General features: G+C 36.1%; 1 protein-coding gene across 3 annotated transcripts in view; it reads right to left on the bottom strand.

The window, feature by feature from the left end:
• AKAP6 (A-kinase anchoring protein 6) overlaps positions 1-18,059 on the bottom strand; it is a gene marked incomplete at its 5' end in the record, with an annotated part of 220,546 nt that extends 202,487 nt beyond the window's left edge. For 2 of the 3 annotated variants that reach the window (XM_082762186.1, XM_082762187.1), the window contains one exon: positions 17,715-18,059. In XM_082762186.1, coding sequence (XP_082618312.1) covers positions 17,715-18,038 — 324 coding nt within the window. The remainder of the gene's footprint in view (positions 1-17,714) is intronic. The other variant, XM_082762185.1, reaches the window with a different exon arrangement.
• Positions 18,060-18,981: the final 922 nt, after the last annotated feature.

The raw sequence follows: 18,981 nt of genomic DNA, 5'->3' as shown, positions 1-18,981 counted from the left end.
CATCATCATAATTTAATGCAAAATTCAAATCAATTTGAAAACAAACCTGTCCCAACTGCTGGTCCTATTGAATGTATCTGTATTTATTTAATGTCTTCAGAAAAAAATATGCAAACAAATGCACCTATGTGAGGCACAGAGAAGTAGCAGACTTTAAAATCTCCTTTTTGTTAAGAAAATACCAGTGAATAGTGCCTTTGGCATTTTAATTGCTGGCATTTAAACTGAGAATCACTGAGAAACTAAATCATTTTATTCTCTGCATATCTACCCTGTATCCCTTTGTTACAGCATATCTTCCTTCTGCACACAGCAAAAAAATGAAGGTTTAATCTATTCCTCCCTACATTTTCAAATTCTTTCTTTCAGAATCTAAGAAATTAAGAGTGGTGCTTAGGATGCACATGCTGGTTTCCTATTTATTCTTCTTTATTCTACTAAAGGAGTGCACGGAAAACAGGTGAAGCTGCAGATCTCACCCACACTTTTCAAGCCGATTATCGTATTAAATATTCCTCAATGTGTTACCATTACAAAGTATGACTTGACATATTCAGAGATATATAATGTAATTGAAAGATGCTAAGTGGAGCCAGACTTTTCTGTTACAACATTTCATCACCCTCCTGAAAAACCAAAAGCTGAGTAAGGCTACTGCAGAGGAATGCTTTGTCTAAATTGCATTTCTAATACTTCACAGAGAATAAATAGCTAGACAAATGACAGTTTCAGCTTTTGCCCTGAAGGATTTAATCATGCGAAACTCTAAATATGGTCTTTCCTAGGAAATGAAAGGCTGGTTAAAACTGGTTTTCCCTCTCCTATTCCAGCTGACTGATTGTCACATTCCAGACATTTCTAGGCAATAGGATTACATCATTCATTTTTATTTTTTTATTTTTTTAATGGAAACAGCTGGTACATCCAATATTCATGACCTTTAAGTTTTCAATATCAAGTTATTCAGCTGCTCTTTCAGTCCATCTGAGCTACAACAAAGTGAAACTGCACAAAAGGCCAAACAGTTTTATTTCACAGTTATGTGAATGCACATATTGTTCTAAGGTAAGAGAAAGAAAACAGAGCTTAGGGGAAACGCAACATATGAAAATCTTGGTCTTATCACTGCTTCAGCGGACTGCCAGTCCCTTATTCATCCCACACTGAAAATGAGTACACTATTTTGTTTTATAGTTCACATTGCTTCTTACTAGCATTTGATGTGCACAGCTGTACATGTTATGCGTGAATAATTCTTATAGGACTTCACAGAAGGAAAAAAAATAGAGAAAGCTCACATATTTTTAAGGCAGAGGGCCGAAATTTCTGAGGATATGTGCCAGCTCATATGGGCTGAACTTGGAAGCTCAAAAAAAAAGCTGTTTATTTTATCTCTTTTTATCGCCTTTTTTTTTTTTTTTTTTTTTGGCAGTGAAGGAAAACACGAGAACGTTTGGATAAAAGGATGAGTTTAGCATGTTTCCAAATTTAGAAAGATATTTAGACAGTCATTAACTTATCAAAGGAAGTTAAACAAAATCCATTATGGTCTACTTAATGTGTATGGGCATTTCTTCTGCTAAAATTTTATCATGCTGGAATACTTTATATTACCAGGATGTTGCTATATTGATGTCTGCACTTCTCCCAGAAAACTTGTTTTGTAATAATGCTTACTACAAAAGCCCATTTTGATTAAAATAAATTGTCAAATGTAAACAACACAGTTAAAGAACAATGCTATTAAAGAGAACGAGCTTGCCTTAGGGGCAGCCAGGGAGGATTGAGGTGATGACAACAGCAGTGGTCCAGTGGATTTGTGGGACTGAAATGACTCGTTCTTGCTCCTGATTTTGCTATCAGTTCATTTTGGACTTCAGTAAAAGTCCAGTTGCGTCTATCTGGTCTACACTATATCAAGTATTCAGTTGGGGGGGGGAGCATGCTAACTCACGCTGTGTAAACAACTTAAAAATAGTGTGTAAAAACTACGAAGATATCATTTTTTCTAGTGGCCCCTGCAGAACTGGAGAAGCTGTAATTCTGTAACCTCTAAAGAAACTTGTCGGGTTATACAGGGGGCCCTCTGTTCAGGGGTATTTTTAAGTTGCACGCTGTCTCCCATTAACATCACAATCAGGCAGATATTTTTTTCATCTAAAGCATGGTAGAAATCTAATATTTCAAGGGAGTATCAGTACAAATATTTATAAATATCAGTATATACATAAATGCAGACATGCTTCCCTAAAGACTCTATATCAGCTTTACCATTGCATGACCAAGCATTTTATTTTGTAAAACTTATTATGGTAATTTAACATGTTATGAACATATTTTTTTTCAGATAAACTTTAAAAAAAAAAAAAAGCTTGCACATCACTATTGATTCTCCAAAGCTGTATGCATGTAATACCAACCCAGCTTTTTGCTTGGTTGTTTTTTGCCCCGACAGCAGCTGCTCAGACATTCATTCATTCACTCAGCCGCCGGGAGCACCAGGTGGTGCTGCAACACAACCACAGCTGCGCCGTACTTTTCAGCTATTCCAACTCACTAAGCATTATCACTAAAGACTAGTACACAGAGGCTCTGCGTTTTCATGTTTTGCTTAATTTTTACAGAAATTCTAGCCTTCTATGTCACCACATTCACTGTGTTCTCACAAATGTTATAAGAACAATAAATAAATAAATAAATAAATAAATAAAAGAATGTATATAACAAACGCAGTTAACTACACACAACATCAATATTATTTAAAATTTCTAATTCCTCTCCCTAAAAGAAAATCTTCCCAGACAATGAACCAAGGAGACAAATTACAAAGATTTTCCTACAATACTACATGAAATAAAACTTATACCTTGCAAAAGTAATTGCCCTAATGGGGGTATACTGCAAGAAAGCCAATTTAATCCTTTGTAGAAATAACAAGGTACGACATATAAGTGTGTTGTTTTCATGCTAAAAAGGCAAAAATTCAAATGTGTGCTACTAAATTCCACATTTAAGAGGTCCTATATAGTTAAAGAGTTACTCAGGAACACAAAAAACATCATCCATGTTTGCAAAACTGTGTCCCAATCACAGATTAACTATGCAGTTTACTATTACTAATATAGATGTTTACAGACGTACAGATGTTATAGATGTGACATTTTTGTTGTTCATTTTGGCACTGACAGGCAGACACCCTCAAGCCAGGTGATATCCCAACTGCAAGAGTGAAGCCTACCAGCACAGAAGCTTGATGAAGGGAGGCCTTCAGAGTGGACTTGAATCATTCAGCAATTTCAGTATAATGGAAAATTCTGGATGAATTATTGCAGATTTCTAATGTATATTTACTTCTTAACTGCCATTTTACCCTACCAATATTAAGCTGCCACCTTTCTATAGTTGTATTTCTTATTGAAGGACAGATTATTCACATGGCAAGGCAACAAAAGCCGCATCCATTCTGTTGAAATAACTGACCCTTGGTCTCTAATACGGGAAGATGCAAGACCATGCATAAAACCCCCATTAGAGTCCCATGAGTGGGCACAGGACAGCGTGAACACATGTCACTGCTGGCTAGCTGATATACTGCAGGGGCATACCACAATTGTACTAGGAACTCTTTGAAGCAGAATCAAATCTTACACCCTTAAAATCTGTGGTTTGGTTGGTTTTTGTTTGGTTGGTTTGTGCTTTTTTTTGTTTGTTTGTTTGTTTGTTTTTTCTTCCTTTTCTTTCAGCATACTGGAGAATGTATTAAAGATTTTAAAGTGAATTTCCTATTTATACTTCTATGGTCATAGAAAATGAACAAAATCAGACTTTACAAAAAAAAAAAAAAAAAACACACACCTACTGGAATGAAATATGGCCCATGCACAGAGACTGGCATTGTCCTTCACTTCCCTGCTTCATTTCCAATGCAGTAAGCATTCCTTAAACACACGCTCTGGCAGGCTCTTGCCCTCTCCACAGAACATGGCATTGGTCCAGGTAAGGAAAGAAAGAAAACTGCTTTTTAAAATAGCAATTCAGCATGGTAGCAGATGACTCGGCAATGTGTTTCAGTGAAGGACAAGCAGGAAGATGAAATGAAAAAGGACAAGAATCAGATGGGAGTTTGGAAAGAGAAAAATCATGAGCACTTGGGGGGAAAAAAGGCAGAAAGAAAAAGAAAGAAGAAAGGAGAAGCTGTAAAATAAAGCTAGCAATGTGAAGAAACTATTTGGAACTTCAAAACTGAGCTGCTCCATGCTGGTCAACCTCTATGTATTCTTTTGAACAGAGGAAAAATCTCTTTCACCAGTTTCTAAGATACCTATACATAATGCGGGTTATTCCCTTGTAACTTTTCAAGTAACTGCTACAATAACTGAAACCTATTATGAACTTTATATTAATATCACATTGTCATTCCCATTCAATATCTTTTTCAGATCTCCTACATGGGACAACAGAGTAGCACAAGCCATACAATTAAGACCTGGTACAAAATTCACAGATCAGTCATGTATATTTTGACTATAAAACTGAGAACAGTGGATTAAATTGCAGTGGAGATCACCATGAAGTCAGAAAAAAAGGGGGGAGGAGGGGGCAGGGAGGAGAAAGGGAGAGAAAGAAAAAGAGGAATAGATATAGAGAAAATATATTGTAATTGTTTCACTGGTAATTAGGATCAAGAAAATCTGGAACAGATTTGAGTCAGGAAAGCTATCCTTTCAGATCTCAGATAAAAGCAAAAGCATTTAATTTAAATTGTAATGCAGTAAAAGCATGGTTTCAGCATTTCTTACTTATTCTACCTCATGTTTGAAAAATAATATAGCATTGTCAATACTTTGGGTTTCTTTGAAGGAAAACAATGCTATTCATACCTAGAGATGCAATATTCCTCTTGAGAAAACAGACTGGCTCCTTTCCCTTGTATGCTATTTTCTTTCTTAATCCTGCATTACTCCTTCATGTGGAAGTGCTGGCTGATATTCGTAAACAGTGTGGATACTTAAACTACTCTTTGAAGAGATTATATTTGTGTGCATCATACATGAGAATTCATATCTGGTTACACACATTTACAGGTTACACACTGTGTAATGTTTACTGATTCAACACAATGTACCGAAATTATCCATTGCAAGATACAATGCTAGCCCTATACCTAGAAAAATAGGTATTGAAGGGGTCCCTGTACCTCCTAATGCAAATGAGAATAAATGTGTAATAAACTGTTCTGTCTCCACCATGAAAACAGGCATCTGAACTTTCAGAAAGTCCCTATAAATGCTGTATGAAAGAATTCCCGATGACCTCACCAAAGAAATATTTTCTCCCGAGGTTTCATTCCATCTCTAAGCACCACCATATGAACATTTTCACAAGCACAGCAAATGCAGCTATTGGCCCTTCTTGGCGGGGACGGGGTGGGGGTACAGCATCTACATGCTCCGCAAGGAACCATTTGGCTCAGATCATTTCCTAACCCGAGTGCACGCCCCTCTAGTGTGCGCCCCTCTGAAGGAGCGCCTTGCTTCTTCAGTCCTTAGCAAGCCAATCCTCCGCTTGCTCTGGTGCACATCTGTGCTGATTGTGGTGGTTTTACCATGCTGGGCAGCTAACCCCCACAACCGCTCTCTCACTCCCCCTCCTCATCTAAAAGAGCTCTTGATCTTTCCACTGAATCATCTTTTTCTTTGAAATTCTTAAACCTTATGTTTGAAGTCACCTTATCTTCATTATTTACTTGCAAATGTAACAATTACATGGCAAAAAGGATATTCAAAACACAAGATAGCTTAAAAGGTATCACACACAGGCAAGTTTTACTGCACTGTCCTCGGGAATATCCCTCCTCCTTTTTTCCTGAGTCTCACAATATGTGATGATAGTCTTAAGTGCCTAGACTGTAAAATTTATGTATTACCCCCAAAATCCTTCACTTATTTTTTCTAGCCCTGCTTGTTTCTTAAAAATATAGCCTCAAAATAACTGTTGAATAGCAAATAAGAATATTAAGTTTAGTATTTCAGTTCTGTGATTATAGAGCATAGCTGGCTACTGATTGTACAAACTTCCATTTAATGATTTTGTATCCTAGCTGCTGGACAGCGTTGGGATATAGTGACGAATTCCAGACGTGCTTCTCACAGAAGGTGATGGAGTGGTCTATGAACCATTCTGCTCATCCTGGACAGTTTAATAGCTTTGAAAAAAAAAAAAAAAAAGAAAGAAAGAAAAAAAAAATACAATACTGTCCCTACTATTCTGGGAGATATTTGGGTAATTTTAGCATATCTAAAGGTACAATATAACATTGCTCCTCAAGTCAATTCTTGCTTCCCAAAGGACACTAACAATATTCCATCATGTCAGATGTTTTTCTTCTGTCAGTGTGCTAAATAGACGCATAGACATAGAATAGCTCTCAATAGCTATGGAGAGCAAGAGACCAGTTATTGAATTACAGTTCAGCTTGTGGCCAATGGCAAGCACAGAGCTCTTACAAATACACATGGATTAAATGATGTATTATGGTGAGTTGTAACACAGTAGATCAAACAGTTTAGGATGGATAAATCAGAAGAATCTTGGATGAGGAATAAGCGGATATACAAATACTGAGGTAGTGATAGCACTAAATTTCTTTTATGGTATTGTAAGCATGCTATATACACACACACACATGCATTTATGCACATATGTCCTTATACATATGTTAATTAGAACATATTTCAGACTGTCCAATCATAATCATATTGGAAATAGAAATATAAAATCCATTTCCTATAATATATAGTAAAATCTGAAGAACCTATACCACAGAAAGATTACTTGCTTTCTTGCTTTTTGAATGTTTGAATTCATTAAGTCAGTATGCTGTAACGTGATTCAAGTCCCATTTGAAGTTTTTAACTACTGATAGGGCAGATACAGCTGTGGGGCTAACTAAGGAGAAAAGGATCGATAAATTTTACTGAAAGGTGCAAAATGTGTATTCTCAGACAGTGCAGATTATAAGAAGTATGGGCACCGCTCAATGGGAAGGGGAAGTCAGGATGCATTAACAGATTCAGCAGATTTTCTGTTTCATGAGAACTTATAAAAGGTCTGTCAGAATTTTGGAGTACTACAACATCTAATGCAGTGCTGCTTTAGGCCTTCTGCATTACATGTGTTTCCCAAAAAGAAATGGAAACATCCCCAAAAAAATGTGTTCCACCTTTTGAAATGCAAGGCCTAGAATTACAACTGCCTCCACAAAAGCTATTGTCTTCCTCCAGGGAGTCCTTCACAGAAAGAGGAGAATGCATTCATAAAGGTTTAACAGATGGAACCCATAAATATGAATTCTCCTTTTGCTCCCCATTTCTGCTCATTCCATTGTAAATGGTTCTGTTCCTGTTCAAAGCAAAAGCTTGTTCCTCTGTCTCTGATTCTGCACAACATCAATAGAGATAGTTACATGAAATGCAATCAAATCTTTTGCACAAACACATGTAACACTGGTAACACTTCTTTACCCACAACTCAGGGAAGCATAAAACAATCCAAGAGAGATAATCTAGTTTGTCTTTACAACCTTTTTGACAAAGTGGCACTGCCAGTCAGATGCAAGCCTGAAGCTATGCTCTCAGCCAGCAGTGCAGCCCAGCTGTATTTGTCAGATACAGACAATGGGCCAAGGTCTGGAGCAATCTAGGGAAAACCTAAGGAAAACTCAGGGCTCGGCACAGTTCCCAGGCTGTCCCAGGGAGGCAGATCAGGAGTGGGCAAGGCCATGCCAAGTGCAGCTCAATCCCCTGGAAGGTACCTCACACCCAAGTCAGTTACGGGATGGGAGCTGTGTCAGAGAAATGGGAAAACAGCTGATGCTGTGGATAGAAAATGTGGGAAATGGGGCACACTAAGAGTATTTCTATCTTTAGGACAACAGCTAAATTATAAATATAAGCACAGCTATACAGACGTGGCACTTACTTTCTCCAAGAAAATGCACACCTTGTTGCTGTGCTTGCTTGCTTATCAACTGTGAGAATTTACTTGACTTGCAAAGAAATCACGTAAGTTCACAGAAGATTCACTCTTAACCAGTAAACCAGTTAACCAGTAAAGGGATTCTGAGGAAGAATTCATCCAATGCAAGAGGCAAGTACTAAAGAATATTTAAAAACTACTAACTTGTGGAATTTGTTTTTGCTTCTTACTGAAATTCAAGTGTTATTTTACTGACATTCAGACAGCAATCATGCCATAACCCAAAATTTCTTTCAGCTCTCTCACTATAAAAGCTCATCAGGCAATTTTGACAATAATAAAGCAAACAAAAGGATCCCTTACATTTTGTGCATCTTTCTGTGTCTGTTCTTTGACTACTATCTTAAGTCATATTATAGTTTTTACATACCTATTATAAGGGACATGTAACTATAAATTGAAAAAGAAACAAACCCCACCAGTATAGCAACTGATAAGAAATACGTCCACAAAGCCTACAAAAATATGCAAAGTAAAAAACCATGTGTAAACATAATAGTTCACAATGTGGATCAGAACCAGATGCATGTTATAAAACATAACAATATCCTTCCTTCTAAGCTATATATAGACTCAAGCTAACCCCCGAGAAATAAAACACCAGGAGGATTTATGTGGCACTGCTTTTTGTATGTTAAAGCATATATACAAACATATAATTACATAAATATGTATATTTATAAAATCAATTCTTTCAACAGTCACAGGTACTCTAATAAAAATTCTCATTGGCATTCTTACTTTCAAGTAAGAACAATGATATAATGTCACTGATTTAACTTAAAAAGCTGACTTTAACTCTCACTCATACCTTCAAAATAATATTTGTTTTTCCTGCCAAGTCTGGACATCAGTAGCGTAATTTTCATCACATCTATGTGTACCAAGCAACAAAATACACTCCCCAGCAAACATTTTCATTAATTCATTTGCATGATGAGTTAAGATACAACATTTCTCATCATACTGAAAAGCATTCATATCATTACATCCAGTAAACATTTGTGTTTGAGTCAGATTAGAATAGAGACTAGAGAAGACTAATAGGTAACATCTGTGCAGAAATTTGATATTTACTGTAATATTTCTCCAGAGACCACTGGCAGAGTACATTAGCTCATGTTTCTAAAGCCTGTGTTAGTGCAGTTTAATGTAGGAGCAATATGAAGTGAGAAGAGGAAGAAATAATCATTATACTTGGTCAAAGTGCACTTCCATGCATTTGTGCATTGCTGAAGTCTAAACTAGAAGTTCTGGAATACATATATATTTCAGAAGTGTAGACATCTCAATGGGAGTAAACTTTGTGGCGTTTTTATTGCTGTTGTTGGAGGGAGTTTGTTTGCTTTTGTTGTGTTTTGGGGTTCTTTATTTAGAACTAGGAACTTGTTTCTGGACTCAGATTTGCACCAGTCCTGGCAAGTCTGCACAGCTTTGCACTTAATTTCTAAACCTAGCATCTAGCAAATAGACATTTATATTTATTTGAACATCATTTTCACCTTGAAGGCACTGACCCAGTAGGTGAGTCAAGAGCATGCCAAACACCTCCAGCATTGTGCTCTGTGAAGAATAGAGCATTGGCTTCTGCTTGTTTGATAGTACGCAGCCAATGAGAAACAATTTTGAGGGATGCAGAAGTGATTTTGTTTTTCCTAAGGCAGAAGAGAATTTAGCCTAAAATTTACAAAGACAAGATGAATCTTATTAAATAAAACAAAAAACAAAAAAAACGTGTGATATTACTGTAGTAAAGCATGTTAAGAATGTAGTGAATAAGTCACATCTTTTTATTAAAAATGTCAATCTGAGCAAGACTGTAGAAATGCTATATTGTAAGGCTTCTAAACAGTGAAATTATTTGATGAAATAGATTTTGAGAAACTCAGATTTATTTCTGGTACTCCAGGTTTTCCATTTTGGCTTTTTCCAAAACAGGAATACTCTGGACACATATGGCAAAATAATATATATAATAGCTACATAATATTATGTATAAATATATAGGCACAAAACTACTCAGATAATAAGAAAAGCTAATAAAAACACCTGATGTTCACGTACCAGTGGAATATTTTAAATGTTTATTGAAATATATTCCACTGGTAATGTTCTATACAGATAAATTTATTACCAGTCACCATACTTTCATAAGCAAACTTGTTTTTGATTTGCAGCCAGTCAGGTAGCATATTTCTGCATGTGCTGTATTTATATTAAGCCATCTGGCTAAAAAAAATAAACAAACTCACATCTGCAATTACTTAGATTGTAATCCACAAAGACTCTGTCAAGTCTTTGGAATCTCTATGCATAAAGCGCAGCATAACACATGATATGCTTATAGTGAAATCACTATTTATTTGGTGTTTAAGTGCTTCAAAAACATATGATCTGTCAACAGATGAGATTTTGGGTTGGGTTTTGAAAAGGAAAATTGAGGAATAAGAGCAAGGTAATTTTATACATGTTTTCCTTGAAGTGATTTATCTAAGGCAGAAGTATACTTTACATAGACAACTAAGATCTAAAACATTATTACCAAACTTGCCAAAAGGAAGTCCCTGACACTCAGAACCCTGAATGTATACTACACCTGCAGCTAGCACTTTATTTTTATATCTGAAGTTAATAAGGAACTTGAAGATTCTGAATAATTTCCTAATTGCTTCAAATTTTCAGTGGACATCCAAGTCAACTATTTTAAGAAAATGCTCTAATAAATTCTTCAGTGAATTTGGTTTTTACTTATGTCTGTTGAGAGTATGAAGAATTTCCTTCCCCCTAAGCATTGAGCTGAAACATTTGAGCTCTTTCAAACTTTAAACTTCACAGGTGAATGTTTTCTGAGAAGCTTATAGCTTTAACAGGATTAGAGACTGAAATTAGTTATTACTTACAAAGCGTTATTATTTGAAAAGAGTCCTTTTGAGATACAGTCTCAGACATTTAGAACTTGTTAACTAGTTGAGAATAAATGAAGCTACCTTTTCCCTACAGGTATGGACCACTTTCACTTTAGGAGTTTTTGATATGGGCATTAAATCCTCACACTAGCTGTAGACTATCTAAAATAGTTCTTCGAAACAAAATCATATCAGAAACACTTATCATATTGCATAGAGGAGCCTTGAATGTTTATTTTTGTTATCTGAATTTCATTTCAGTGAAGTTTACCTAATTTTATTTCATATGCAACATAAGGTGACACCTTTACAAAATTAATGCCAAAATCAGCGAATTACCATTCCACTTGCTCTCACCCTATTTTCTAGACCTGAGAGTCCACAAATAACAACACTGCCATGCATTTATGAGCAACAACTTGTTGCTCCTCAGATCTAAATACAATAACCTCTAGTGAGCAACAAGTCATACTTTATAGCTAAATGTTTATTTCTACAGGCATTAATACTAACATCCACACCTGGAAGGTATAAGTCTGTCAGAGAAATCTGTTTCATAAACCGCAGCTGCTAAACACACCAAGAAATCTCAAGAATCAATCTGTGCAGTTGCGAGTTATTATTTTCTATCATCTCCTTTTGAATAACTACTCTCATAAATTTGCATACCAAAATTCACTTGAAGTACCAGGGTCATATCTTGCCTACAAGCAAAACAGCTGAACTTCGTTGCTGTCAGCCTCTGCAATTAAGGTTTTATTTTCATTTCTCTCTTGTGGCAAACTTCTGTCCATCCACATAAAGCATTTCACACAGCATTTCCATTAGGAGCTTCATATACACACCTTTCTATAAAGATTGTCACTAACATTTTCTGTGAACGTTTGCAAAGTGTCACTTATGGTAACATGAAGAGGCTTACTGCCTCTCCAAGTTTGCTTACAATATACAGAGGTGTCTTTAAGTACAGAGACGAGGACATAGCACCCTTGGTTAAAGGTGGTTTGGCACAGCCAAAGACCATATAGCTGCAGCAGCAAGGTATGCTGTCACAAGCCTCAGAATAATGCAGCCACTGATAATCATCAAACTCAGACTCAGAAAAGTAATTTGGTCCAGCCTTCAGCATTTATTCAATAAAAGCAGAAATACTTAGTATCATGTAGGCAAAGCCTTCTGACTTTAAGTGGAGGAGATGAGAAAGAAAGACCTACAGTACCCTGGGTTTCACATTTTTGCAGAATGTTTGTAATAGAATGAAAAAAAAAAAAAAAAAAAAAAAAAGGAATTACTCACTGCAGCTACATTAGAAACTAATATCCTTTAATACCTTGCTTTGGTAATTCCTTATACTCTTATCCAAGGTTTAAGTATGAAGAGAAAGGCAAATACAAATTATTTGTCTCTGTAAAGGTGGAAAAAGAGGTGGCAAAATGAAAATGGCTATGTGCTATTTGACCTCCATTCCAAGTTCATGAAAGTCATGTTGTGAGGAGTCAGAAGGAAAGTCAGAAGATCCACTCAAGATATGTTTGAGGCTGTCCTGGGTATCCTGGAGAAAGATGACTGAAGTCCCTTTACTCAGAAAGAGAGAAAAGAGCCATGTCCTCCAAATATCTAAAGTCATAATCAGCACAAAATGCTATGCTATATGCTATGCTTATATGTCAACAGAAGATACGTGGTTCAGACTTGTAAGTCACAACGTGGCAGTGGAGTACTTTACTCCACAATAAGAAGCTAGTACTTTACTCCACAATAAAAAGCTATTTGACATCAGAAATACATAATTTTATCATCCAAAATGATGCTTCATGCAAAATGAGAGGTTTTCCAGAGCCACAGATAAAAAGCAATAATCAGTGAGATGAAATGCTAGAATCCTCCCTGAGAGGGTTAAGGAATATACAGTAAAACAGAAGAATGAGACAGATCCAAGTCAGGCCTCAGAAGGATTCCAAGAAGGATTTTACTGTAAAAGCAAACATTCAGAATAAAAAAGCCAAATGGATCACAAAAGCATCTCAGCAGGTTAACACATTACAAGGGCAGAGAGTGGGCTCTTCTAGATTAGCTTGTAGTAAAAACCAGGGCTTTTTTCATCTCTTTTACAACTATTTCCAATTGTTAAGAGCTTCAATGAATGTGTTAGAGAGATGTAAATGCATCCTAGCACAGCTTGAGTTAAGACTGATGACCAGATAAATGGCTAATATAAGGCATTCCAGACCCCGGAGAGTTATGATTCATGCATCTAGTGTAATGAAGCACTCATGTGAAGCTGAGCTTTCCAGGAAATTTCCCAAGGGAATGACATAAGACAAGCCTCCCACTCACGATGCTCGGCTAGTTCTGAGAGAGAGCATTGCAAAAGGGAGAGAATCAAGTATTTTCAAAGGAGTGGCGATGGCTAATAGAGTTCTACGTGATACAGCAAGACAAGAGACTAGCAGCAAAGACCCAAACAAGCCACAGGAAACAGAGCTCCTGATTACAAAAAGAGTACAAGCACAGACAGATCTGCATCGTGAACCCAGAGCAAGCCTTCACAAAAGTAAGATTATCTGTTTGCTGAGCAATTTTTCCAGCGAATAACATGAGGCTCCTATGGGCTCAATCGTCAAGCCAGCCCATCATCACCATGAGCCAACTGACAGCCAGAGGGAGGAAATCAACTTTAAGCACCTGAAACAAATAGAAAACAGCACGAAAATGCAATTGCACCTCTGCTGGCTGAGGAAAACAAACAATGAAAAAATTGTCTTGCTGTCACATTACAGTGAGGAAAAAAAAAAAAAAAAAAAGACATTCAGAAGCTGTTATATTACAGACTTCTACCCTGAGTCAATATCATTTGTTTCTGTCTTTGATTTGGACCAAAGAGTAGAGATAAGGCTTATTCAATCCGCAGATGACAGCGATGCGTGTGCTGGGTAGAGATGCTTCTGGAACACACCAGAAGGTTTGGAACTGAAAAAGACACAGACAAGAGAAATGGTGTGGGGAGATTTAAAAGGGAAAAAAAATTTTGAAAAAAAAAAAAAAAAGATAAAAAAAATAGCCATACAAAGGTAAAAGTTCTACAAGTAAAATAGTACAGATAAAATAGATAAGAGATGAGAAAGCCTTAGTGCAGCAAAGAAGTTTGGGAGTTACGATGAATCACAAGCTGAACACGAATCAACCATCTTCTGCTGCTGTGAAAGAAGTAAATACTAAATCGGGACACATCATCTGAAAGATGTGTGAAATACTTTTTCAGTCTACTCAGCAGTAGCAAAGCCTCACACTAAGCCCTGTGTCCAGTCTAGGCACATCATTTCCAGAAGGACCCAGATGAGTTGGAAGGAATCCCTCATGGAGAAGTGAGAATTATCATAGCATACGATATGCTATGCTATGTATATAGCATAAAGGTTATATATTTTATATATAAAAGTTATATATTTTTTTCAGTACTAGAATAGAAAAATACAGTTAGAAAGGACCTACAAATATTGAATCCAACTCCCTGAGCACAAAAGCTGAAGCATGTTACTAAAGACGTTCCAAATGCCCCTTGAACACCATTCTTTCAACCCAAGCCACAGATCAAGAACTCAGTATTCTGGGTGTTGTGCAAGCACAAAATGATAAGCCATAAGCCATAAAGCGCAAATAGAAAATATATTTTTTAAAATCTAGAAATATAGAGGGAACATAGCAATGCTTATGAATGTTATGTAAAACCTCCTAAAAGGCTGAAACATTTTAAATGTTATATTTTTAAAGCAAGGTCTGAAGGTCAAGCTGGACAAAAAAAAAAAAAAAACAACAAAATAAAAAAACAAAACACCTAGTGATTAGTGATTTATATATTTAAATAAGTATAAAATGAAAAATTACAGGAAAAAAAAAAAAAAGGGCTTTTCACTTCAGATGCTAGAACTGACCACAAAACAAAATGAGATGGTCTCCTGTAACCACACAGTGTAAAACCTAGGAAAGCTGGATCTAACCTGCCCTGGGGTAGGTTCGCAAATTAGGAACGTCCCTTCACCAAGTCTGTAATAGAACACTTTTTTTTTTTTTTACTAGTGATACTATAAAAAGACTTTTACATGCATATTTATGCTGATATTTCCACCTGTATATGTACACATATACATATTGATGTGTATGATGTTAGTACTTTGCCCAGGTTACAACATGAAGAATTGATAAAGCTGATCTGCTGGTCATAATCCTACCATACAAAAGGAATCTTATATTGCTGTTAAATTTAGTAACATTATATTGTAAATGTATTAATTTCGTATGTTTGTATAATTGCTTTAATTCAATTTGCTCAAATACGAATTATGAAAAACAGTTAAGTAATTTTAAAATCAGTTGTGTGAAGTATTTTGTTTCTCTGGTTGTGATTTCTAGAGCAACAAAAGAGCCTAGAGAAGATAGCTTTTATTTCATGTTATGTTTACAATTATAACTGTCAATTATCTTTAGGTGCAATGAGATAATTGCATTCACGTTGACCACTCTTTCCTCTTCCAAACATGTCACTTGTTTCCAACACAGCTCAGATTATTGTATTGTTACATTTATCACATACACTTGAGACTCTACTACAAAAATCCTTTAGCTAAAGCCCTAGAAATAATGCTTAATATCAATATCAGTTCATTATGTGTTGTAATATAGGAGGATACAAAGACGACAAAACAATTGAATTGAAATATATCTGAAGTCCGAATAAAAGCAATTCCAGAAGCATTTGTTTTTTTTTTTAAGTTTTATTTCTTTCTTGCCTGTCCACAGGCAAGCAGCTTACATGTATTCCTAATGTCTTCAAGAATTTTTGAGCTTTTTACTACTAGCTCAGATGATTTTTTTTAAATCTACTACTACTTACATTACTCTTTGAATAATTAAAAAAATATATCAAATATTTCAAAAGTATCTTAAAATGCAATCATTATCTTGCACACACAAAGATACATGCACATATAAATATGCAAAAGGGCAGCACTTCCCCGTAAAACCAGGGTCCATACACAGGCTGACAGCCTCACCGCCAGCCCCCTAGCCCAGCTGATAGCCCACATAACCGAACATAATTGAGATTGTTTCACATTGTCCTTTTTTACGATTGCATTATCCAGATATCGTCCTAATCCCAAACAATCCCTAGGTGCTACAGCAATTGTTTTCACAGCTTAATATATATATATTATGAACTACCATTGGCTCCTACTACTTCACAAACTCTAAAAAGGAGAAAACTATGAGGAATGGTCTTCATTCAATGACCTCTATTTGGAAATAAAACATTTTACCGGAAGTATGAAGGTGAATTGTATGTACAGAGCATTCCCATTTTGCCAGCAGGCATAGCTCAGTCCTGCTTGTGCCCTGAGCTGGCCCGAAGCTGTGTGCAAATGCCATCCACAAGCATTCCCACTCTTCAGTTTCAGCTCAGCACTGATTTGGCCACAAGCAATCCCAGATCAGCATGGCAGTATCCAGCAAGATCTTTTATGTCTGCTTGCATTATGTAAAAAGCACATTCTCTAAGAGGCTACTGCATGTTGGGGATATAGGCTAGCACAGGTTCAAAGGCTAGCAAAGTTTACCCCAAGTTTTTCAGAAAAATGGCAGGATCTTAACCACCTTTGGTTATGACTGATTACAGTACAATTGCTCTGTGGTGAGCACTCATATAGAGTTGTATTTTAAGATATCCTAAAGCCCCAGTCCTAAAATAAACATAAATAAAATACCATTGCGCTGAGTATGAAGGAAAACTATGTTCGCATAAACAGGGCTCAGAATGCAGGACTCTGAAGACAGCTCAGTCTGAAGAGATAATATTTGCTTGCTATTTTTGGAGGTTGTTTGCTGCCTTCAAAAGCACGCTTAATGTACTGCAGCAAGCCAAGCCTTGCAAACAAACATGCGCAAACAGTCCTGGAGAATATTTGATTGAATTTCACCTTGAACTTCTATAAAATGTTTAAAGATTCAACACTGAATTTTAAATTTGCAACCCAGACAGCAATAATTACTTAAACAGACTTGATTTCAGTGAATCGGTGGAATGAATATTGTTGCTCTTCTGCTTTACACAGAATATTTATTTTTTTCATTTTGTTTTATTTTTTGACAAAGTCCAGTCTTGCTAATGGGTTTTCTTGTTGGGAAAAAAAAAAAAAAAGGATTGATTTATTGACTATGACTATTCAGGTCTTATTGCTTCATATTTCTTCAAGACTCAGAGATTTAAAAAATCTACACATCTACCACTTTGTATGTAGTCCCACCTGAGTTCAGTTGTGAATGTAACCTTTACATGACTGAGAGGCCAGACATTAGACCCTATCCTACTGCCTTTGAAACTACATTTAGTTTTCAAATGAGCAGCCATGTTTATTGGGACACAGATTTGGGCAGTTTAGGGATTGAAGCCCATTAAAATCAGTGGGAATGTTTCTGGGCATTTTCAAAATTTCCAGTCAGATAACCTTTAGTGCTGTATTAGCTGTTCTCAGAGTTTGAACATGTTAATTTACATGGTTATGACTGCTGAATTAAGTGATAAGTAAATTACATTGAAAAAAAAAAATCTGAGAACGATACAGCTTCTATTATCTTCCTGAAATTAATTTATTTACTTTTTAGCACAGGCTGTCAGACACGTTATAGCAATCACAAAAAGGCCTTTTGTTTACTTTGCCAATAGCAAAACTACGGCAACCACCTTCATGGAAGTCTGCAATAAAAAATTCAACCTACCTTTAGCTGTACTAGATGCACATCCACATGTTTACTATCTGAGTCCTGCTGGACAGAGTAAGTCAGATCCCTGACTCTTTCAGATGTCATCCGAAGCCATGTCTCAATTTCTGGCAAATGGAGAACAATCTTCCAATCAGCACCGGTGTGTAGAGGAGGTGGCTTGTCATACTGCTGGCCAGAATCAAGCTCCTTCATGACATCCTCTTGGCCCTCTCTGTCAACTGTAGGAGTCATGTTTATAAGCATGGGAGATGCATCAGATGGCACGGGATCCAGGTCTTGTGTTCTCATTGGAGACAGTGCTACATCCATGGCTAACATGGGAAGATCTAAACCATAATTCTTTCCAACATAGCTGCAAAGATAAAAAGAAAAGAGAGTGCTGCTATGAGACCATATGTGCCATGAAAATGTTCACAAGACAAGGAGTAAATGGCAACGTGTGAGGTATCATACTTCATAAACTCTTCACCCTGTCTTCATCATATTAGAACTTTAGGAATAAATAGATTTTTCAAGTTATCTTCCACAATTTGAACAAACAACTTCTTTAAAAAGAATAACAATATTTTGTTTCTCTCACTACTGCAGACAATCACCTTGGAAATTACAGCTTTCATTAATGAGAAGTGTGCTGATTTTCTACAACTGCAACATAAGTAAACAGTCTGAATATTGACAAAGCTAGCAGAACTTTGCAGAACACCATAAGTTAATAAAAGTCTCATATTTGTAAGCTAGCATTTATTAGAATATATTCCTTGGACTGAAATTTGTAATTAAACACAAAATATCTCAAGTTTATGGAAATCTTTTCCTAATTGCCTACTCAACTATTGGTCCCATACAACAAACATTTTTAAGGCAAATTTGAGACAACTGTTCTACACATCTGCTTTATGTGTTGTAGGTATATTTTAGTTCTGATATTTAAGTCCTTGTAGTTTTGTTAGATTAACAACTGTTGCAATAAGCAACAACTCTCTATTAAAATTTTATAGATAAGAATTCCATTGTGTCAAAATACATACCTAAAATTAAGAAGTCTTTTCATAGAAGTGGCTTTATTAAAGCCCCAAATCTGTGTATTCAATATACACATATGATATGCACTGGAAAAAGTAAATAAGGAAATGTTTTCCTTTATTCCTCTTTCTCTGTATTGTCTAGCTACATATAGCACAGAAGGCCACAATAAAACCTATGTCCAAGAAAAAAAAAAATGCGCAATAGCACAGAACCAGGTTTGGAACTAAGTACCTAA

This window comes from Aythya marila (genome assembly GCF_965140915.1).
Source record: "Aythya marila genome assembly, chromosome: 5".
In the NCBI taxonomy this organism is placed as follows: domain Eukaryota; kingdom Metazoa; phylum Chordata; class Aves; order Anseriformes; family Anatidae; genus Aythya; species Aythya marila.
Note: the sequence above shows the minus strand (reverse complement) of the source record. Positions and strands in the feature narration are given on the sequence as shown.